Consider the following 24,181-nt stretch of genomic DNA (forward strand, 5'->3'; position numbering starts at 1 on the left):
CCCAGGACCCCACCCACAACCCTGTGGGGCCACAGCCCCCAGGGCCCAGGGCAGGGGTGTGTACTCCTCCCTGGTACACAGGTGGGAGCTGGCTGGAGAGCTGCTGGGTGAGGACCTGTGCCCCAGACCTGAGGGCAGAGCTGAGTCCCCCAGATCCCAGGCCGATGCGAGGGCCTGGGGCTATAGCTTCCGTCTTCCCTCTCCGGGCACAGATATATATTCAGATCACAGAGTGGGGCCGTGGCCCCCAGACTCCAGGGCAGGGACCACGTCACCTTAGGCCCTCAGGTGCCGTGGGGACTGTTTGCCCCACAAGGCTACACAGAACCAGGGCCAGCATGCAGGGTCCAGGGCTCTAGGTCCCGCCTCCCCTTGCTAGGCACCAGAGGCCTCCCTCCAAGGCCATGAGACCCTGTGGCTGAGACTGCAGGACTCAAATGAAGGCTGGCAGAAAGTTGATTGATTAGGGGGTGATGGGAGGCAGGGGGAAGGCAACAAGGCAGGAATTCCTTCCCTACCACGATGACTGGTACCCAAGGTCACGTGGCTGGAGCTCAGTACAGACACCAGGGCACAGGATAACATTGGGACCCATGAGCAGAGGGTACAGAGGAAACTGCGGGAGGCAGAGGAAATAAGCACCTGCAAGGAGGTGTGTGGTGCCTGCGACTGCACACGGAGGAGGCCACACACCCACATCAGTCCACGCAGCCACGTGAGGTCATTACCCTTGACAGTGAGCATGGCTCATGTCCTGTCTGCCCGCACACACACGTGTACTCCCCAGTGTCTGCCACAGACAGGCCACGAATCTGCAGCTCACACTTGGTCCCGTCCCACCTCAGGCTGTATCTGTCCCCATCTTTGAGGGTCTCAGACCCCTTCCTTCACTCCACAGGGGCCGCCTCGCTCAGCTCACACCGCAGCATGGCCGTGGCCCCTTCCGTGGCCTCCTTGTTCCTCAGTTTCCCAATGAACTGAGCAGGCAGAGCTGCAGGAGGGTCAGACAGACACAGAGAGCACCGGCTTTGCTCCCCTGTGTTGGAGGAGGCGGCATCACTGGGCCATATGGGCAGGGTGGACAGAGACACTGACCTGTCACTGTGAGGGTGGCAGAAGTCATCTGGTCCCCAAAGGAGCATGAGTATGGCCCGCTGTCCTGTGGCCACAGGTCCCGGACCACCAGCTGCAGCACGGCGCCCTCCTGGCTTAGGCTGTATTTGTCACCTGGTCTCAGGATGCTGTCCCCACAGCACGACTCCACGGGTGCGGCCACAGATGACAGCATGCAGCGCAGTGTGGCAGCACCACCCTCCAGCACCTCCAGGTCCTTCAGGGCCTCCCAGAACCGCACCGGCTGGGCTGCGGACAGGCATGGGCTCAGCTCACCCTCCCTGCCCTGAAGTCCACGAGGGGTCCCCAGTAGGGGGTGGAGAGCTGGGGACATCGGCTGCAGGGTGCTGGCAGGCCTGCCTCCCCCTTCTCCTGTGGGGCCTGTGGCAGGGACCTCAGGACTTCTGGAAAGGGTCAGCTCTGAAGGTGAGGGGTAGAAAGGGTGAATCAAGCGGGAAAACAGACAGTCAGGTGTCAGGGACCTGTGCCCCCCAAATTCACAGGTGGGAGCCCTAGCCCAAACCTCTGACCATGGCTATGACAAGGGAAGTAAGGTCAAATGAGGTCACGGCGGGCCCTAAGCCACTGTGGCTGCACCTCCTAAAAAGGGAGATTAGGGCTGGGTGTGATGGCTCATGCTTGTAATCCCAGCACTTTGGAAGGCTGAAGTGGGTGGATCACCTGAGGATAGGAGTTCAAGACTAGCCTGCCCAACATGGAGAAACCCTGTCTCTACTTAAAATACAAAAAAAAATAGCTGGGCGTGGTGGCACATGCCTGTAATCCCAGCTACTCAGGAGGCTGAGGCAGGAGAATCGCTTAAACCTGGGAGGCAGAGGTAGCAGTGAACCAAGATCATGCCATTGCACTCCAGCCTGGGCAACAAGAGTGAAACTCTGACTCAAAAATAAAAAGGGAGGTGGGCACACAGGTGTGCAGAGGGATGGCCCTTCAGGAATGCAGAGGTTCTGCAGGGCGGCTCCTGCGGGTGACAGAGGCTAGGGCAGGAGCCAAGCAGGGTGGACCAGGTGCCAGGAAATGCCAGAAAGCACATGGGGACCGGGGGCACCCCACATGGGATGCACGGGAGTCTGGGTCCTCCCGCCTTGGGCTCCCTGTGGGTGCACACACCCTGCCCTGAAGCTGGTGCTGCCTGACAAGAGAGCTGCAGGTGCCTGGCCCGTGGCTGGGCTTCGGGCAGCTGGGGCTCACCATGCACCCTGCATGCATCCACTGTCCTGCAGGGTTGCCCCAGTGATGAGCAGCTGGGCCCGGTGGCCCTCGTGGCTCAGCTGGCACTGGGTGGACGGCCGCAGGGTCTTCCCATCCTTCGTCCAGTGCACAGGGATGTTGCAGGTGCTGGTCTTGCATGGCAGGGTCAAGTCCTCATCCTCTGTGACCGTGGCATCTGTGAGCTCCTGGGAGAAGATGCTTGGCTTCTCTGGGGGGCAGAGAGAGAAGCAGGAGCATGTGGGATGCTGTCACACTGCTGCTGGAGGGGCTGATGGGGAAACCCTGGCTCTCACTGCAGACCAGACACCCTGGCTTGGCACCCGCAGTCACCCCCAGTCACCCTCACACTGGGGCCATGCAACAGGCTGTGCAGAGAGCACGGCAGGCTCTGTGCAATCACCCCATCACCTCCTCACCACAGTGAGGGGGCTCCTGCCCTGTGGGGGGATGCAGCCTTGCCTGAGCCACACTGAGCACAGTTCTGCAAACCACGCAGATGAATTCATTCCGAAGGAGCCCAATTCAGCCTTCCAAACTCCCCTGCCCCACAGAAAGCCAATGGGGCCTTCTCTGTGAGCCCAGGGACACCGGGCACTGGCTGAGCTATGTCCGCCTCTCCACCTGGCTGCAGCCCTGAGCGACGTGGGCAATGCGGGCATGCGACCCACCAGTGACCCTGAGGGCAGCTGAGGCCTGCTGGTCACCCACCTCAAAGTAGATGGTGCTGGAGTCCTTAAGCAACAGCTGCCACAGCATCAGCACATGGTAGCCCCAGGGCTGGGCCTTGATCTCATTGAGTTCATTTGTATGCAGGGGTGTCTTGTCCAGGAACCAGTGCACAGGCTCGTAGTTGGCAGGGGAGATCTGGCAACGGAAGGTGGCCAAGGAGCCCTCCTGCACATCCACGTCCTCCAGGTCCTCGATGATGAGCACCCACCGGCCTGCAAAGGCACAGACTGCTCAGGGGCCCCACACCATCCAGGGCAGGCTCAGCCAGTGGGGCTCCCCAGGACAGTGCTCCCCATGACAGAGCAAGGTGGCTGTGTTTTAACAAGTTTGCAGGGATGGAACTCCAAAAACAGTAAGTGGGTCAGAGCTGAATGGTCCAAAGATAGTTGTTTGAGGGCCACTCAGAGCCCCAAGCCTACCTCTCTGCACCTCGGGAATCCTTCTGCAAGGCTTGCTGGGTGAGTCCACAGCCTGCTGAGAACCACGCCAGTGCAGTCCTGCCATCTTTCCAAGCTGTGCTCCCAGAAGCAGCTGGCTCCCAAACCTGCTAATGCCAGCTGTGTGTGTCATTACAATTGTGCCATGAAATTAACTCTTCTAGTAACAGATGAAACAGGAGTGTGAAAAAAAATATGCCAGGTGCGGTGGCTCACACCTATAATCCCAGCACTTTGGAGGCTGAGGCAGGCGGATCATGAGGTCAGGAGTTTGAGACCATCCTGGCCAACATGGTGAAACCCCGTCTCTACTAAAAATACAAAAAACTTAGCCAGGCATGGTGCCTATAATCCTAGCTACTCAGGAGGCTGAGACAGGAGAATCACTTGAACCCAGGAGGCTGAGGTTGCAGTGAGCAGAAGGCTTGCCATTGCACTCCAGCCTGGGTGACAGAGGAAGACTGTCACACAAAAAAATAAAGCTGCAGTTGTGTTGAAATTTAAATCAAATGATTGGAAGATGGAAAATGTGAATTCCTAGAAATGAGGCTTTTTGGCTGTTGAATTAGGAATGGTAAGAGACAACCGTTTATGAATATTGAGACGGGCCCTGCATTCAGATTCCTTCTGTGTACACAGTGCCCCCCAGGCATGACTCCACAGAAGCCAACCCTGCCCGCGTGACGTGCATGGACAAAAGCTCTCATCAGTGGATGGCACACATGGAAGTGGCTTGGCCTCCCTGACCAGGCCAGCCCGCATCCTCATATGTTAAACCCTTTTTTTTTTTTTTTTAAGATGGAGTCTCACTATGTTGCTCAGGCTGGAGTGCAGTGGTGCAATCCCGGCTCACTGCAACCGCCACCTCCTGGGTTCACACAATTCTCCTGCCTCAGCCTCCCGAGTAGCTGGGATTAGAGGGGCATACCAACACACTCAGCAAATTTTTTGTATTTTTAGTAGAGACGGGGTTCACTATGTTGGCCAGATGGTCTCAAACTCCTAACCTCATGATCTCCCCACCTCGGCCTCCCAAAGTGCTGGGATTACAGACATGAGCCACTGCACCCAGCCACTTTTGATAACTTTTTAAAACATTAACTATGGGTACCAAGTTGAGATCATGGTGCTTTACTGTGGTAACAGAATGCTTTCACCAGGGTCACCAAATCCACTGCACAGGAAAAATCAGTGACGATTCCTGGTTTGTGTTACTTCTGATGATCAAGGCTGGGGCCTTTCACATACAGGACCCTGTGAATGCTCTGTGCTCAGACCTCAGTAGGGACCTCCTGCAAACTCAGGTCTGGACACCAGCCCAGGACTCCAGAGCCAAGTGGAGGCTGTGGTGCAGGGGCTGGGCCTCACCTGCCCTGATGCCAATGTGCCCCATGACCTTGCCCTGGCCATGGACCCACTAAAACTTCAGTTTTCTTATCTACAGCATGGAGAGAAGGACAGTTCTCACTCTGCCTGCCACTCAACCACAGAGGCAAACAGTAAGATCAAAAAGCCACCTGCTAGGATCTCAGTGTCCCCCTGGACACTCATGTTGAAACTTAATCCCAATGTGGCAACATAAAGAGTGGGGCTTTTAAGAAGAGATTGGGTGAGTGGGCTCTGCCCTCAGGAATGGATTAATCCATCCATGGATCAATGGCTTAACGGGTTAAAGCACTGTCATGGGAGTGGTGGCTTTACAAGAAGATAGAGAGAGGCCCAAGCTGGCACCCTCAGCCCCCTCCCCATGGGATGCCCTGTGCCACCTCCTGAGGACTCTGCAGAGAGTCCCTGAAGCAAGAGGACCCTCACCAGATGTGGCCCTTGACCTTGGACGTCCCAGTCTCCAGAGATGTAAGAAGTAAATTACTTTCCTTTATAAATGACCCAGTTCAGGTATTCTGTTATAAGCAACAAGAGAAAGACTAAGATGCCAGTGTAACTCTCAATGACAACACTGATGACCGTCAGTTCTTCCCTGGGGGCACCTGAGGCTGCCTGGCACAGCCGAGTCAGGCTGTCCCTCTGGGACAAGGGTGACAGGCTGTATGTGCAGATACATGCAGAGCTCACACATGGGCCAGGCACCTGCGTGCATGAGAGAAACACACGGTGACCAAATAAACACACGTGGAAGTGAGGGCTGGCAGCTCATTCACAGCCATGCTGGAGCCTCAGCGGCCACCCAGAGAGAAACACACAGTGACTGAATAAACACACGTGGAAGTGAGAGCTGGCAGCTCATTCACAGCCATGCTGGAGCCTCGGTGGCCAGCCAGGGAGCACCCCACTACCCTCGTGATAGGAAACTGAAGCTGGGCCTGTCCACTGCCAAGTCTCCAGTGCCATTCAAAGCCTGGGCCATGCACACTCAGCTGCCTCACCTTTCACTAGGAGCTGGACCTGGGTCTGGGCATGGCTGATGTCGCAGGTGTAGGTGTCGCTGTCTGCCTTCTCCAGGGTGTGGATGGTGAGCCACAGGGTCAGGCCCTCCTGGCTGAGCTGGTGCTTCCCTGAGGCCCAAAGCTCCGCGGAGCCATTGTGCCAGGTCACGGTGGCCGTGGGGTGCTCCATCTTGCACGTGAACACAGCTGTGCCTTTCTCCTCCACCTGCAGGTCGGCCAGCTCCTCTGTGAAGCTGTTTGCTTTTTCTGGACAGGGAGATGGAAGCAGAATATGTGGGGTGTGAGGCCCGCGCAGACCCCATACTGGCCCCATTATCATCCAGGCCTGGCTGCTGAAGCTCTGGGACCTGGGTGAACCCTTCCAGCTGGGACAGAGTAGCCTGGGCTCCAGGGGTGGCCCCCTGCCCTGCCAGGGGAGCGAGGCTGCTCCAGGGCCATGCATGGGGCTCCTGCGGCATTTACCTTCCACTCGGAGTCTGGCTGTGCTCTTGGAAGCCTCCACCTCACATGCATACTCGCCCACGTCCTTGAGCAAGGCTCCACGGACAACCAGTGTGGCCATCATGCCCTCACAGACCACATCGTACTTCTGGCTCTTTTGGATGGCCTTCCCATCCTTCAGCCAGTGCATGCAGGTGCCCACCCATGACAGCTCACAGCGCAGCTACATGTCCTCCCCTGGCGCTGCCCGCTGGTCTTCCAGGGGCTTCGTGATGGCCACTGGCCTCTCTGAAGGGAGCAGGGATAGCTGCCCTTGAGGCCCAGCCAGGGCCATGGTGCCAGCCACAACCCCAGGCACAGACCCAGCCAAAACCTCCCACCTCTGCCAAGACCAGGACTGGGGCAAGGATGAGCGTTTGGGAACACTCGCTCTCTGGTGAATAAGACAACAGAACCTGCAACCCTCAAACTCTGGCACCTCTACCTTCAGGAGCCTCAGAGTCCTGGAATGCCAGTGTCCCCACTGTCACCAGCATGGGACCGGGAGGCAGGAAGATCAACAATCACAGAATTTTATCCATTGGCATCTTTCAGGCCGACGACTCAGTGTGGCCATGGTAGGAGTCCCAGGAGTGAGCCCCGCCCGCTGAGCTGCACCAACCGTGCGCATCAGGGGCGCGAACTCAGGTGCTGGCGGTGACATCAGCGGAGCCCATGGCTGGGGCCTCGGACCGGGCCGGTGCTGCCAGACTGGCCCCGTGAGCCCCAGCTCTGGGGAGCTACTGAGCGCTCAGGGCACTTGGACCACAGATTGGACCAGAATCCAGGCCTTCATCAGAGCTCAGAGTGTGGCCCCGCTGCCACCTCAGAGCTTCCCCCAGTACCCGGCAGGTGCCTCAGGCCCTGAGGCTCCCAGAAGGGGAGCTGGGCCACAATGGGGGGAGGCAGGCCCCAAAAGTGCCCCCAGCAGCTTCTGCAGCCGGGGAGCCCAGCTCCTGGACCCCTGGGGACAGGCCCAGGCTCCCCACCCCCCAGCCGGGGTGACAAGCCCCCATCCAGCAGGCCCCACCCACCTTTGACGATGAGTGAGGCCTTGGAGGTGAGGCCCCGCACATAGAAGACCACCTCCCCAGCATCACTCGGCGTGGCCTTCCGGACCACCAGCATGTATTTTCGGCCCTGCCGTGTGGCCTCGAAGCAGCTGGAGCTGCCCACCTTCTTCCCGCTGACTGTCCACATGGTCAGGTCGCTGGCGCTCTCATGAGACAGGACGCACTTGAAGCTGCAGCTCTCCCCCTCCAGCACCTCCACTGTCTTCAGCCTCTTGGTGATGCCGACGTGCAGATCTGAGGGCCATCGGAGAGACTGTCAGTCCAGCCAAGAGGATGGTACTGCCCTTGGCCAGACCTAGGGAGGGCCAGACCCTGGGAGAGATCAGAGCTCGCAGAGACCAGACCCCAGGAGGAACCGGATCCCCCCAGTCCTTTAGAGGGACCAGACCCTGGGAGAGGCCAGGCCCCGAGTGGGAGGGTGGGACACTGCCTCAGCCAATGAGCAGATGCCTCTCTGCAGGAGCTGGCCACACCCTGGCATCTGTGTAACCAACAGCTCTGAGCTCCAATCAGGGTGGCAGGGAGAGGGAGGACCAGTGGTGGCCACAGGGAGGAGAGGAGGTGCTGGATCCTGGACAAGGGGCTGCCGGGCAGGCTGGACCCAGCTCCAGGACAAACTCACCAGCCTCCTGCCCCTTCCCTATTTTGTTACAAGACTGTCAGGGACCAGTCAGCAGGCCTGTTATGCTGCCTGTCACCCACACCAGGATGCCACTGGGACTGGGATGGGAACTCCCAGTAATGGAGCCAGGACAGTGGGCACACATGGGGGCCAGGTACTGCCCTGCAGTTGAGGGACCTGCCCCTGAGAAGTAGGCAGGCTCCAGGGCATGTGTGCCTCCAAGGCTGCAAGACTGGGTTTGGGGATGGCTCCACCCTGCCAGCCCCATGGCCTTGGGGCCTTGCTGGGGCCCTGTGAAGGACAGAGATGTGGCCTACTCACAGCCCCTGCCTGGCATCTCAGCTTCTGCCTGGTCATCCCCATTGGCGCCCCCACACTGGCCTGGTGGCTTCTGAGCAGACACAGCCCCTGGTTCATGGCAACATCCCTGGCTGTGCCCCTTGGAGCACACTGGGCAGGGAGAGCATAGCCTCCAACCTTGGCTCCAGGACCCATCACCCCCGGATCCACCTGCCTGCACCCGGACCTCACAGGACCATGCCAAGCGATGGTTCCCCTAGGAGGTCCCCCTGGCCTCTCCAGCTCAGCAGAGCAGTCCCTCAATCTTGGAGAATGACGTGAGCCACCCAGGTAGTGGCTGGCCCCACACCCATACCCAGCATGCCCCCTTCCAGGAGCTCCACCGTGCCCACAGCACACACCATGCCCGGTTAAAAGGAAAGCTGCCTGTGGTCACCTGGAAATTAGAGAGGACTAAAAGGGCAAAACTTTTCTTCTTTCAAAAACAAGGATCAAATAAACTGGCTTGATAAACACCTATTAAAGTAGATATTCCATTGGACCCTGACCCTTTATTTGTGGAAGTCATTTTTTTTATACAGTTGGGAAGCTCAAAGATGAAACACAGGTGTACTCAGCCTCATGTGATAGAGCCGTGGTCTGTGCTCCTCAGGTGTGGTCCACTGACCAGAGTCCCAGCATGCCCTGCAAACTGGTTAAACAGTGTAGAATCTCACGCCCCACTCCAGAGACGCTGGGACTGAATCTGCATTTTTGACCAGATTCCCTGGTGATTTGTATGCACATCAAAACTTGAGAATCCTTGTTTAGTGAATATCTGGCTAATTTTGAACCACCCTACCTGATAGTATTGGCTAGGAATGCCAGCTTTTCTGGAGGCACTGCTGAAATGAGGAGGTAGTTCGTTGATGAGCACCTTCAAGAAGCTCAGTTTCCTGTCGCTGACTCATCTAGAACACCAACAAAACAATGGGTGTTTCTCCCCTGCTGGCTGGCAAAAAAAAAAAAAAAAAACCTGAAAACTGGGACATTTAAAAACTGTCCAGGCACAGTGGCTCACACCTGTAATCCCAGCACTCTGGGAGACTGAGGTGGGCAGATCACGAGGTCAAGAAATCGAGACCATCCTGGCCAGTATGGTGAAACCCTGTCTCTACTAAAAATATAAAAATTAGCTAGGCATTGTGGCAGCTTCTGTAATCCCAGCTACTTGGGAGGCCGAGGCAGGAGAACCACTTGAACCCAGGAGGTGGAGGTTGCAGTAAACCAAGATCGTGCCACTGCCCTCCAGCTTGGCAATAGAGCTAGACTCCATCTCAAAAACAAAAAACAAAAAACAAAACCTTCCTACGGCTGGGTGTGGTGGCTCATGCCTGTAATCCCAGCCCTTTGGGAGGCTGAGGCAGGTGCATCACAAGGTCAGGAGATTGAGACCATCCTGGCCAACATGGTGAAATCCTGTCTCTACTAAAAATACAAAAATTAGCTGGTGTGGTGGTGGGTGCCTGTAATTCCAACTACTTAAGAGGCTGAGGCACGAGAATTGCTTGAACTCAAGAGACGGAGGTTGCAGTGAGCTGAGATCGCGCCATTGCACTCCAGAGCAACAGAATGAAACTAAAAAAAAAAAAAAAAAAAAAGAAACCTTATGTCTAAAAAAAAAAACAAAACCTTCCCAGAGTTGAGAACTGCGTTCCAAAATGGTTGGAAGGATATTCACAGTTCATTCATTTTTGAAAATCTTCCTACAGTATTTGTAATTACTAAAGGAAAAAAATATTTCTGATGAGACTTCTGACACCAAATGCATTTTTTTCCTATGCTAACAAATTTTCCAACTCTCTGACACCAACTTTGTATCTTATGATTTAATTCAGTTCTGACACTAACTGCCAGGAGTTCACACAAACCCCACAGGTTAAGTACCCAGTCCCACAAAACTGCCCACTTACAACTTCAGATGCCAATTGCAAGTCGTGGGTCCCCGGGTGACTCACGCTTCTGTCTGACTTGGCTACAAATCAGGCTTCCGTGTCCCGCTTAGGTTTGATAATTCGCCTAGCAGCTCACAGCGAGGAGAGTGAAACTCAGCTGGTGATCATTGAACAAGCCCGGAAGACAAAAACTCCTTATCTGAGGAACTTAGAAGGGAGCAAAGACCACCTGGTGACCATCAAACAGGCAAAACTCCACATCTGGGGGAATTTCGAAGTAATTAAACTTCCTAGTATCTAACGTCAGCTTCTGATTCCAGTCCTTTTTTCAACTTAAAATTTATAAGTAACTAGAATTTCTATGCATCTCCAGAATGCCATGCCGAAACTCACTGTGCAACACTTGCTGACATGAAGGCACCAAAATGTCTACAAATGTCATCATTTATCATGATCTACAAGGCTAATATGGCCCAAATTACCCTTCAGCTCCCGTCTTAAAGTCCATAAATACTTCTAAGAAAAAAAATCCACTGTGGGGTGTGCTCAGTCCTCTTGCTGAGATGCCCCGCTGCACTCTTCTGCAGTGTTCATTCTTTTTAACTTTCTTTTTTCAAACCTATACAGTTGTCGGTAAAGTCTTCTTACCAACCCAGGAGTCAACCACTTCCCAATACCTCGCCAGCACACAAAATTTAGGGAAACACTCTACTATTGCCAGTGTATTACAAAGGATATAGTGAAGAACAAATGAACAGCCAGATGAAGAGGTACCTGGGGGAGGTCATGAAGGATCCTGAATGCAGAAACTTCTATTCCTATAGAGTCTGGGGTGCACCACCCTCCTAGCACATGGATATATTCAACCCGGAAGCTCTCTGAACCCCATCATCCAGAATGGTTATGGAGACTTTGCTACATAGTCATGATTGATTAAATCATTGGCCATTTGTGACTGAACTCAATACCATCCCCTCCTCTTCCCTCCCCAGAGGTCTGGGAGTGGGACTGAAAGTTCCAACCCTCTAATCACATGGTGGGTTCCTCTGGCAACCAGCCCCATCCTCTAAGGTGGACTCAGGTGTGGTGGACCTGAGGCCTACCATTAGGGTGGACTCAGGTGTGGCTGAAATGCTTATCATGAAGAACAAAAGACACTCCTCTCACCCCATCACTTGGAAAATTCCAAGGGTTTTAGAAGCTCTGTGCCAGTACCTGGAGATAGAACAAATACATATTTCTCATTATATCACAGTTACAAAATCCTAGGGGGATTATGTGTTTTTGGTAGTCTATAAAAGTACAATTTTTAAAGTCTTCTCATCATTTATTGAACAAATATTTATTGAGAATCTAGATTCCATTTGAGTCTCACAGTAACCCATAGGTCAGTAGGAGTGGTATTACTAAGTTCGTTGTACAGAAGAGACACCCTGGATTCCACAAAATGAGACAGAAAATTAGGCAGCATCTGCTGAGAAAATTTCTGAAGGCCACCATATAATTATCCTTTGGAAGTCAGGCTGTCAAGGTTCAGAGCTTCCAGATATGGCGCAGTAAGACACAGCCTTGATGTGCCATTTCTCAGCTGATTCTGAATTTTAGCAATAATGCCCAACAAGAAGAGATGGCGGGATCCAGTTGTGATTTTCCTGCTGTAAATGGTTCTATCATTTATAAAATGCTAATTATTTGGAAGACTGTTTCTCTTTGAATATTGTAGACATAGATTTTCAGTATACTTTTGCTACATAATTGTCATTATTTTAGAAATGTTGACATACCTAGCACAGTTTTGGGAAAGGCATTTTTAAAAGATTTTATTTTTTTAAGGCAGTTTTATGTTTACAGCAAAATTGAGTAGAAGGTACAGAGTTTTCCCATATCCCCACCCCTGCCCTGCGTGTGCACTGCCTCCCTCATTATCAACATCCCCCAGAGGGTACATTTGTTGCCTCATTACCCAAAGTCGACAGTTTACCTTAGTCCCAAGTGCTGGGATTATAGGTGTTCACTCTTTGTGGTGTACATTCTATGTGTCTGGACAAATGTATAACAACATAGAACTCATTATATTATAATACAGAGTATTTTCACTGCCTTAAAAATCCTTCATGCTCCACCAATTCATCTCCCTCCTCCCCAACCCCTGGCAACCGCTGATCTTTTGAGAGTCTCCGTCGTTTGGCCTGGGCATGTTTTTAAAGTAATGCAGGATTTCACCACCTAATATTCAAAAAAAATTTTAAAAAGGAAAGAGAGGGTTGCTTATACCAGAGATCGAATTATGGTTGTATGATTGGCATGAATAATTTTTCATTGAAAATAATCACAGTGTTTGTCTAACTCCTAGCTCTCAAAGAAAACAACCAGATCTGGTTTTGAAACCAGGACCGCCCAGTTGGTGATGAGGACGTCAACTGTGCAGCCTCAGTCGCCCTTGGAGGTCCCGGGCTGGCGGCCGAGGTGTTGCTGCCACCTCGTGGATATTACAGGTAGTGCAGCCAGCAGGCATCCTCAGCCACGCCGAGGTAGCAAGCGCACGACAGCCCACTTTTATGGTCTTCAGCTTAGCTCGTGTATTACCTAGGAGGACTAGGGGCCCGTGCAGTTTATTATGGGTTTGTGATGTTTATTAATCCACAGCAGTATTGTTTTTGATAGACAACCTAAGATTAAGGCCAATAAAAGACTCTGCAAATGTGGACTCGATAATTTTGTTGACTTGAGAATAAAGAAAAAAGTCAGTAAATAGTACCTGGATCCTCCAGTAATGACTCCATCTTATAAGTTACTGTTTTCTCTTATTCCAGCCCACATTCTGTCATTCTAGAAAGTATGATATATTAATTTTTAGCTAAGCAGTATCCACAGGGAGCAATCAGAGTTGGCACTGTACAGGTGTTTTTCCAATGAAAGGTTACTGTTGGAATTATTTATAAGCAGCAGCAGAACACTAAATATTAACAAAGTGAGTTTCACCTGCTTAGTATCAGGAGCTAGATATGCACCAAATCATCCTGTTCTGACCTTGAAAGGTCATATGTTTATCCAAGAAAGAAGCTCCCCCACCTTCAAGGTGCTGTCAACCTTCCTTTTTGTCCTTTTTCATTTCTTCCCTTTTAAATTGTATTATAATGAAATAGTTAAGACATACACTAAGGTGTAAACCTATGATACCCATCCTCCTTCACTCTACCACCCAGCTTGGGAAATGCATTACTATCCACACAGGTGAAGCCTTTGCTTTGTGACCCCCCACTCCCCACACTGTAGTCCCTTCCTTCCCTTTACAATTTCCACTTCTCTAAATTTGGTGTTCATCATTCCCATTTGTTTTGTTACGCTTTTGTCAATACACATGTATTCCTAAACAGTACAACCTATGGGTTTCATGTTTCTGAAACGCTGTTGAGATGGTGTCCTTGTTTTCTCTAACTTGGATTTTTTTCATCCAGGGTTAGGCTTGTGAGACCCATCCATCATATTAGTTTCCCAGAATTGTTGCAAACATCCTCAAACTGGGTGACTTGATCCAACAAAATTTATTCTTTCAGAGTTCTAGAGGCCAGAACTCAAATCAAGGGGTAGGTGGGGCTGGGCTCCCTCTGGGGCTCTAAGGGAGAATGTGTTCCTTGCTTCTTCCAGCTTCCGGTGGCCCCGGGCATTCCTTGGCTTGTGAATCTCTGCTTCTGTCCTCACATGACCTCCTGCTCTCTGTCATGTCTTCCTCTCTTAAAAGGACACTTGTTGGATTTAGGGCCCACCTGATCCAGAATGATCTCATCTTGAGGTCCTTAATTACATCTGCCAAGCCCTCAGCCAATACTCGGTGGAGGTAGGTATCCAACCCATGTATTTTGACCAACTCCTCCAACTACTGGATGATATCACCTCTAAGCTCAGACAGCTGTGACTTCTGCTTACACAAATAATGCACATTTAATGTGGCACTGGATCTAATACTCAGTTTATATAGGTGAGAACTAACTAGTATTGGGGGGTTACAGGGTGAGGAATTGGGCATCAGCTGGGAAGGTAGGCAATCTGGGTTCTAGAGTGAACCCTCTGTTGATCCCCAAGCTCCAAGAAATAGGATGCCGCTTTGTCCCTGCTCCTCTTCCAAGCCACTTTACCTGATTTAACAGGAAGGGAGGTCCGTGAAAAGACACAACTCGATTTAGACTGGGAATGTACGATAAAAATTTTAAAATATATGCGTTTCCTTGGATTACTGAAGTAAAAATATTACAGAAAATTTGGGTAATGGAAGAAAAAAATCATTCCTCCCTCCATCTAATCCCTCTGTTTCTCTTCTGCACTTATTTACAGGTGTAACCATTTGATTCTGGCATTATAACTGTGGAGACAAACGTGGCTCCCTCTCGGATGCTAACCTGTCAGCCTGACGTCTGATTAGCCCCAGGCCCGTGAATGTCTCCTGATTCCTACTTTATTTGCTGTCCTTAGTGTAAGAACATGTCAACCTTGATGTTAACACACAAATTATAGGATATGACACACAGCCTTCTTGTCTGTTCTGGAGAGTTGCCTTTCATTGTCTTGCTGGAGCAGGTATACCCCTTCCCCATCAGCCTTGGGTCTGGGGAGTAACAGTGCAGAGATCTACCTGTCTTGCTGCTGCCCAAGACCACCCTTCTGTCTGTAAGTTCCCTGATGAAACATCCTTTCCCGACACTGGATTTGTCGGCCACCTTCTTTTGTTCTTCAGCATTTGGGAGCAACTTTGCATATACAGCCATTTCACAGAATGATAGCCTACAATATATTACCATTTTTCTTCTTGCTACGGGGCTTTCAAAACTGATTTTTCTAAAATAAGACAAGTACTGATATGCAACATGGTGACTCTGAGAAAGCCCAAGGGTGCACACTGGGGTGGAGCCTCCTAAAGTTCACTCCGTTTGCAGCGAGGAGGAGCCTGGCCTCTCCTATTCCAGGGTGGAACCTGGAATTCCATCTGCGATGCTGGAAAACCAGCTAGCAGGGCTCTCACTCTGCTGAGAGTTCCTGTCTCCCACCCCTCTACCTTTTTTTCCCTTTTTGCCTAATAAATTCCATTTTTCTCATTCTCCAGATTGTCTGTGAGCCTAATCGCTCATGGCGGTGTGACAAGAACTCGGTTTTCAGCTGATCTAAGGAGAAAGTCCTACAACTCCAGTTAATGATGTGGTATTGTATACTTAAAGCTTGCTGAGAGAAGGGGTGACTTGAGGCTGGTGGCTGGCATCATCTGAAATCTCACTTACCTACAGGTCTGCAGGTTGATGCTGGGGCTCAGCACGGGCTACGACCAGAGCACCTCCACATGACCTTTCCCTGGAGCTCCTTGGCCTCTTCACGCAGTGCTGGCTGGGTTCCAAAGATAAACATCTCCAGAAAGAAGAAGAAGGCAAAAGCTGTGTCCCCGTTGGTGACCTCATTGGAGAAATCACACAGGATCACTTCTGCCATATTCTATTGGTTAAAATTAAGTCAGTGAGGCCAGCCACGATTCAAGGGAAGGGGAATTAGCCCCTACCTTTTGCTGAGAAGAATATCATAGAATTTGTGGACATATTTTAGAACCATCACAATTTACCCACTGGACATACATTACCTGCATTTTCCCCTACAGGCAAAATAGACTCACTCCTCCACCCTAAACCCTTTAAACATTGTATCACTTGTAGCGTCAGGCTTGGGCTCAAGGTTCATGATCTTGACGTGTAAATCAGGCGCAGGAGTGGCTGGGGCTCCTTGGGTGCTGTTCCTGGAGTAGAGCTTCGCAGTACAGTTCCTCTCCACCTGAAGACCCGTGAATCAAGACAAGCTGCCTATCTGCCCGCTGCATCCAACATATTGTACAATAGTGGAACAAGCACAGGATCATCGCTGTAGATGCTTCTGTTCAAAAAGTCGGGAAAGTGAAGCACATACCACTGGCACACAGGGATTCTGATATCCAGCTGTGGATTATGTTGCCAGTTTCTTGATGGGGCTCGGTCCTACACCTGGAAGTTGTCCACCGTGCTTTTGGTTCCAACCACTGGGCTCTCCATCCAACTTTGAGAGCCATTCTTCCTTTTCCATTAAAAGTAGCCCATGTTGCAGATCACCTGAGGTCAGGAGTTCGAGACCAGCCTTATCAACATGGAGAACTCTTGTCTCTACTAAAAATACAAAATTAGCCAACATGGTGGCACATGCCTGTAATCCCAGCTACTTGGGAGGATGAGGCAGAATTGCTTGTACCCAGGACGTGGAGGTTGCAGTGAGCCGAGACGATGCCATTGCACTCCAGCCTGGGCAATAAGAATGAAACTCTGTCTCCAAAAAAAAAAAAAAAAAAAGTAGCCCATGTTTGCAGCTGAGTGACAGTCTTTTTAGACTGCTTCCTGCTGTTAGAAGTCTGGAATCCAAAGGCCTGAATGTCCCTTTCAGTTTAATTCTAATTCTTTTAAATATATATATATAAAATCCTCTTGTTAATCAATTTACAACTAACCCTGTTAAGCAAAATCCATACCAATAAATCTCCTCTAGCCCTTCTCTCTCTCCTCCTAAAGCTGTGGTCCAATGACACCCTTGAGATTTGTAGGCCTTTCAAGCCAGCAATGGTGTGTTGAAAAAAAATAAAGAAGGAAAAAGCAAACAAACAAACAAAATGCCAGGCCTTTTGTCTGCTTGAAAGGGCCTATGAAGCAACACCTTGTAGACTTTCTGAGGTCTCAGCAAAGAGTTTCATAGTCACACCCAAAAATAAACTCACTTTATTTTTGGACCATGTTTTTCTTTTTTTGTTTTGTTTGTTTTTTCTGACATGGAGTCTCACTCAGTCACATAGGCTGGAGTGCAGTGGTGTGACCAAGGTCACTGCAACCTTTGCCTCCTGGGTTCAAGTGATTCTCCTGCCTCAGCCTCCTGAGTAGCTGGGATTATAGGTGCCTGCTGCCATACCCGGCTAATTTTTGTTAGTAGAGATGGAGTTTCACCATGTGGCCAGGCTGGTCTCGAACTCCTGACTTCAGGTGATCTGCACTCCTCGGCCTCCCTAAGTGCTGGGATTACAGGCATGAGCCACTGCACCAGTCTTGCCTTCAGTTCCTTACAAGTGAATGACTAAGCCTGGCCCATGTTTAAAGGGAAGAGAATAAGTTTCCATCTTTTGATGGGAAAGAGTGTCAAAGAATTTGAAGACTTCTTTTCTTTTCTTTTAAAATAGAGACAGGGTTTCACCATGTTGGTCGGGCTGGTCTTGAACCCCTGACCTCAGGTGATCCACCTGCCTCGGCCTCCCAAAGTGCTGGGATTACAGGCGTTAGCCACCATGCCTGGCCTTGAGGACTTATTATTATTATTTTTTAAAATTAATATAAAGACGAGGTTTCACCATGTTGGTGAGGCTGGTCTTGAACTCCTGACCTCAGGTGATCTGCCCGCCTTGGCCTCCAAAGTGCTTGGATTAGAGGACTTATTTTAAAACCACCAATACTAAGGTATTCTTAGCTCCATTTTACAGATGCATAAGCTATAATTTAGAGAACTTGCTGAAGTTCTCCCAACTAGTAAGGGATAAGGCTTGGGACCATAAAGTCATTGTATTTTACATATTTAATTACATTATATGCAATGTACAATCTGTAAGGCATTGTAATGCTATGACATGTTATTTACTGTCTCAGTTGAGAATTCCTAGCTTCTTGACACAAGATAGAGAGTCCATCAGGTATATGGGTTCTGAATCAAGAAACGATTATTTTTTGTATAATAAAACATGAGTTTGTTTTGTTCATAAGTGTTCATTGATGAGCTCAAATTGCCATAATGGCTGGAAACACTGTCAGTCCTGATTTCAGAGCATCTAACGATGCTGATTTCAGTGGCAAGTTCAGCTAATTAAAAAAAAAAAAAATTCTTTTATCACTGCACTAGCTAGCCATCTTATTAAATTTTTCCTATTACTTTTTGTTTTTACAAATGGATCTTGATTTCTATTCCTGTCTAATATTTCTGAGAATGGTTTAATAACTTTATTGACCAATGATTTCATGATTCATATTTTACCCACAAGAGGTACCTTACTTGCAATGATTTATCTTTTTTTTTTTAATCATAGGGGCCATTTTATGCATATATGGAATTATATACAGTTATCACTTACTTTCAAATGCTGCTTTATTTAGAGTTTGATCATTTTGCCTGGGAGACACAAACTAAACTAACTTTCCTTGCAGACGGAAAAAGTTTATCTGGTATAAATTATTTTATTTGAGTATCTAAATATGCCTTTAACAGTAAGCTGATCAGTTACATAGTTTCATTTTCAGCTTGGTTTTCATCTCAATTTAATAACTATCCTGGTAACAACATCCTCTAAAATTTAATAGGAGAAATCAATGTGCATTTCCTGGTGGGTATTGTGAGTTGTCTAGTTTACTAATTAGTCAGTTCCTCTCATGGCACACGGGTAATATTAATTATTAATATTTCTTATACCAAAATGCATATCCAAAGCATTTGTTTAACTGTAGGGCCAGAGCCCCACTGGGTCGTGGGGTGTCCCCATCACTGTGCTGAGGCACATGATCTGAGAAATAAAGAGACAGGGCACAAAAGGACAAAGAAAGTGCAGCTGGGCTCAGGGGGGCCACGCCACCTGTAAGTGGAGACAGGCAAGGCCCCAAACGTCCAGAACTATCTGTATTTATTGGGCATAGGTGAGGGGGCAGGGTAGTGAGTGAGGTCATCTTTAAGGGTAGTGATAGGGTCATGAGCAATAAACAAGGGGTCCACTCCCATTGGGTCACCTAGGTAGGCTAGGAGGTAGGCAGTGCACAGCAAGGAGTCCACTCCTATTAGGTCACCGAGGCAAGGAGGTGGGCCGTGCGCAGTGAAGAGGGTGCAGTGTGCAATATCTCTTATTTATGGGCATGCTGCTTCTAAGACTATAGGAGGATGTTTGAGTCACACAGCAGTGACAGAGCTGACAGGGTCTACCGCCACCTGCTGGCAGCTTCCAATGATTTCTATAGGACGATGCTTTTGAGCTAGCACAGTGACAAGAGCTGATAAAGTTCACAGTCACCAAGGCATGATTATGCTGGAGGGGTTTTAAGCCCTCGGTCGCTCATGGGATTGCCAGTCTGAGGGCAGCATTCCACAAGAACTAGACACAAGGTACTACAACTCCTTTATCAGGAGGAGTGGCTCTCGCCCCAAGCCTGCCATACAGTGGGTATCTTTACGATACTGAACACTGCCACCTGGGCCATGGATTCTTGTCCTGGTATAACTGTTTTTCCCTTAAATCATGCTCTGCATCATGTCTGCTACAGACATTCCTCCGACTATAAGCTGCTTATTCCTTAATTCATGCCCTGTGCCATGTCTGCTCTAGGCGGTTCTCTATGAACTAAGTGAACTAAGATATAATCATATATATATGTATATACACACACATATATATTATATGGAAATGATTGAGTAGTAAGATATTCTTCAGGCACTCATTCTATAAACTAATATATGATTATATATAAAGGATAATATAAAAGGAAATAACTGAGTAGTAACACTATAAACTAAAATATTCTTCAGGCACTAATTGTGCTGGGAATCTGCTTAGCTCTCCTTCCTTGGTGCCTAGATGGGGGGTTACCCACATCAAACCTCTCTTTTACCTGGCCCCTCTTACACTATTTGCTTTTATTTTCAGTAGTACAGGAATCATCTTACAAGACACTGTACTATGCTTTAAAAATCATTTTATTTTTTAAGAGAAGTGACCATACTTATATCAGGTACAAAAGCTTTAGTCCTCATGATGGTGAGTTGGTGAAGAAGATCTGGAAATATTGGGATTATTTCGAGAAAACACCTTCGACAAAGCTGAAGACATTTTTGTCAGCATTTTACATCCTCATTTGGAGATGTTGGGCTTGGGAGTTTCTGTGGACAAAGTAAACAAGAAGAATATCTTTATTTTTGGATGCTGATGTCAAATACCTTGCCTAAGGTTATATGAGTAAACAGTGACCCAGCTGGGAATAGGGTCCAGGCTTTCTGACACTCATGGCATCATTATGCCTACTGTCCTATGAGACATCTTTAGTCAGGTATGCAAAGTCCACTTCTCTTTTCCCAGCAGAACACTCTGAAAATGTCTAATGAGTTAAATGGGAACATAACTTTCAGCTCTATTCAGTGTGGACACCTACTTAAGAATGCTCAAGAGAAGGTAGACGTACATTAAAAATACTATAAATTCTCATCTACTTTGAGTAAATTTTCCATTGATTGATCCCAAGTGGTTCTTTATGTCATATGAGACAGGATTATGTAGGTAATAAAAGAGTTTCTATTTGGATTTTTTTTGCACCATTTATTCAGCATGAGGCTTTAAAAAATATAATCATATTACTTTAACAAAATTGTTATTTTATAGGTAAAGAAATAATCATTTATGTACTTTTCTGATACTTCATAAGTTTTAATAGGGCCACTAAAATTGCATATTTTCTTGATTGTAGTAAATGATACTCAAAGGTTATAAACTTACATATAAAATTTTTATACACAGATTCTTTGGAAAAATTGGAAGAACTGGGAACAATCTAGCATACCAGTGATGGTAGCTGAGTAGCAGCTCCCTCCTGCGAAGGCAGCACGCCATCTCCCATGAGCCTCATGCCCCTGCTCAACCTGCTGCTGTTGTTCATAGTACCTTCCTTACTCTTATGACCATTTGAGTGTGTAGACAATGACGATGCTACATGAGACTGGGATTTGAAACATAGCTCTGCCGATCATTAGCTGGGGGGTAACCTTGGAAACCTATTGTCATTTTTCTCTTTAATGATTCTCATTTTTTTTCTTTAAATAAAATGTGGCTAGCTGGTGCCTGACACATTTTAGTTAAATTATCCATTGTTGCCTTGGTGTACAGATAGAGAACTACGTAATTTACTGCAAATTGGCATTTGTACAAACAGTAAGAATATTCTTTCAATCCCATTTTGGTAATATGCAAGGGGAGAGCCACTCATTTCCAGGATAGTAATCACAAATCCTAAATTCAAAATCACACAATTGAGAGCTTAATTATACCAGTTGCTAAAATAGTTCATTTTGTACCTGAAATATTTGAAGAATTTGCATTGTCAACATCCTTGGATCTTTCAAAGAGGGTGATAAACTGCCAAAGTAAATCGAAATACAAACTGAGTCTTTCACTGGACACTAAACACTAGATATACCAATAAATCCTCAAATCCACTAGATATACCTATATATATCACTATAGCACCTTCCATAAAATATATCTGTGCTCTGCAATCTCAAATAATTGCTCACCGAGACTGAGGCTCATAGTTTTTGTGAAGTAAGATGACTAAGATTGACCCTTGTTATGAATGCAGGCCTTGGCTAACACGAAATGAAGGTCAGTGGTTCAACCATATTAACTCATGAAAAATCTCAGCTCTGTCTTCCCCCTCTATCCTTTGATTGAATTAACAAAAGTTAAAAACCCTTTTCTGAAAAATGATGTAATGATAAGGGGAGAGAAATGATGATCACTTTGTAACCCCAAATTTTATTTTATTGAAGTCTTAGCCACTGCAAAGTTGGTAGCAATAAAGTGGCTCTGTGGACCTGACAGTGCTGGGATTGTGTCTCCAATATTAGCTTTACTCTGTAGACCCTTATCAGTTTTAAGTACAGGAGCAGCAATTGTCCCAGAGAGGCATAAAATAGCCTGGGGCAGGTGATTGAAAAAATGTCATCTGCTAAAAATCAATAAAATAAGGCTTAAATACATGAAATATAAAAGGAATGTGCAGTGTCTATATCAGGTAAAGAGCAGCAGATATTACTACAAGAGTTTTACCATAGTTCTTCCAAGAAGACTTAAGTGTGCTCATGTATTAAGTTATTGTAAACAAGATACTTGAGGAATCAAATGGGGCAGAGACCATGTAAAGTATTGATTCTCAACTTAGGCTATATAATCACATTATCTGTGAAAACGTTTTTCTTCTAGGCTCTTTCTAGAGACTGTTGCAACAGAGCTAATAAACGAAATTGTACTTAGAAGCTAGGAAAAACCAGTGTATTATTTGGTGCACTTAAACAAGGAATGCTGACTTAACCCAAAGATTTTGTTAGGATATTTTAATATACCAGGGACAGGCCTCAGCTAGGGAGAGAGAACAGGGTGTAAGAAATTGTGAACAGGAGAATGCTTCCTGATATACTACAAATCACACCACACAGTCCCTGGCTATGAAAACCGAATTGTGCTTAACTAGGTCCCAATACATTCCAATTAAGGATAATTTAAAATACTTACCTCAACACTGCTTCTATTCTCTGGCTTTTGTTCCTGAGAACTTTCTGTAGAGATTTAAAAAAAAAAAAGTAAAATAGTCTCTTTCTGAGGCATATATATTTGTTGACACAAATCTGATCATATTACTATTTTTCACCAAACAATCATATAATTTAGGCAGATGGAAGAAGTTGTTATTTTAAATGTACTGAGAACAACAGTGAAATGGGTGAGTGCCCTAGAATTCTGGGGCATGTCTTATCCCTTCAGTTAGAAATTATGAAAGATGAGACCGGGAGTGGTGGCTTCACTTTAGGCCACCACTTTGGGAGGCCCAAGTAGGTGGATCACCTGAGGTCAGAAGTTCGAGACCACCTGGCCAACGTGGTGAAACCCCGTCTCTACTAAAAAAAAAATACAAAAATTAACTGGGCATGGTGGTGGGCACCTGTAATCCCAGAGGCAGGAGAATCACTTGAACCAAGAATACAGAGGTTGCAGTGAGCCAAGATTGTGCCATTGCACTCCCACCTGGACAAAAAGAGCAAAAATCTGTCTCAAGAAGAAAGAAAGAAAAGAGAGAAAGAAAGAGACAAAGAAAGAGAAAGAAGAAAGAAAGAGACAAAGAAAGAAAGAAAGAGGAAAGAAAGAAAGAAAGAAGAAATGTAACATAGTGGGAGAGGCAAGCTCTATAACTTAGCAGTTATATATCTATGCACAACCATTCAATCCCTATAAGCCTCTTTGTTTCCCTGTAAAATGAGAGATTATAGACGATTCTTAAGAGCGCTTCCAGCTCTACCACTTTCTGTACATACTTAAAAGCAGATCATTACAATAAAGAGGAGAGTACTGATATTATTAAATTGTAACTTTTGGGACAATCAGGAGAGCTTTGAGGCAATGCCTGGAGGAAATTTGGTGGAATCTACAGGACCAAAAGTTGCCTGAGTAGGTCAATATATCAGTGAAAGAAATTCAGTCAAGGAGCTAGAAATGACACTGAGAGAAGCTTCATAACAACCCACTGCTAGGGAAGCAGCTAACCTGCTAAGACAGAAAACCTGTATTTGAATCTTTGCTTCGTTGCTTAGAGCTTTGTGAACATTGAACATCTAACTTCTCTGACTCTGTTTTCTCATACATATATGGGAATGAGACTGTCTTCCGTGGCTATCTCACAAGCAGCCACTGAGATATCATATAAGAAAACACTATGCATTTTATATAGCTACACTCATCAAAAGCCAACAAAAGGAATATGCAGATAAAGGAATAACTATCTAAAATACTCTTTGGGCCAATATGGGTTCCAAAAAAAAGTAATAGTAAAATATCCATCAGCTCAAATATGAGAAGTGATTAAATTATGTGATAAAATTGGCAAGATTTCCCTGTTGCTTGATAATCTTCCTAAAAAATGTTTGTATCTATATTGCACATAATTGAACAAACTTTGTTTTACATGATTGAGGACATTTGGGTTTGCTACAAGGGCCATGATTCCAAACATATGTTTTTAAG

The 24,181-nt window shown here is 47.5% G+C and overlaps 2 protein-coding genes across 4 annotated transcripts in view; both read right to left on the reverse strand.

Annotated features, from left to right (window-relative positions):
- LOC135273113 (obscurin-like) overlaps nt 1-12,841 on the reverse strand; it is a 56,252-nt gene extending 43,411 nt beyond the window's left edge. Inside the window, 11 exon segments of the mRNA XM_064372039.1 lie at nt 18-115; nt 698-761; nt 764-991; nt 1,096-1,384; nt 1,700-1,713; nt 2,333-2,554; nt 3,015-3,287; nt 5,897-6,163; nt 6,380-6,646; nt 7,432-7,704; nt 12,748-12,841. Coding sequence (XP_064228109.1) covers nt 18-115; nt 698-761; nt 764-991; nt 1,096-1,384; nt 1,700-1,713; nt 2,333-2,554; nt 3,015-3,287; nt 5,897-6,163; nt 6,380-6,646; nt 7,432-7,704; nt 12,748-12,841 — 2,089 coding nt within the window.
- A 7,235-nt stretch (nt 12,842-20,076) lies between these two features.
- Nucleotides 20,077-24,181, reverse strand: part of LOC135273109 (fibrous sheath-interacting protein 2-like) — a 48,295-nt gene continuing 44,190 nt past the window's right edge. For 2 of the 3 annotated variants that reach the window (XR_010340970.1, XM_064372035.1), the window contains 3 exons: nt 22,679-22,722; nt 21,463-21,523; nt 20,077-20,277 (listed from right to left, as the gene is read on the reverse strand). Coding sequence is in view for 1 of the 3 variants with exons in the window: in XM_064372035.1 (XP_064228105.1) it covers nt 20,249-20,277; nt 21,463-21,523; nt 22,679-22,722 (134 nt within the window). In the remaining 2 variants the exon portion in view is untranslated. The remainder of the gene's footprint in view (nt 20,278-21,462; nt 21,524-22,678; nt 22,723-24,181) is intronic. The other variant, XR_010340971.1, reaches the window with a different exon arrangement.

This window comes from Aotus nancymaae, unplaced genomic scaffold (assembly GCF_030222135.1).
Source record: "Aotus nancymaae isolate 86718 unplaced genomic scaffold, 86718_ANA_hifiasm-v0.15.2.pri h1tg000265l, whole genome shotgun sequence".
NCBI classification, from domain to species: Eukaryota; Metazoa; Chordata; class Mammalia; order Primates; family Aotidae; genus Aotus; species Aotus nancymaae.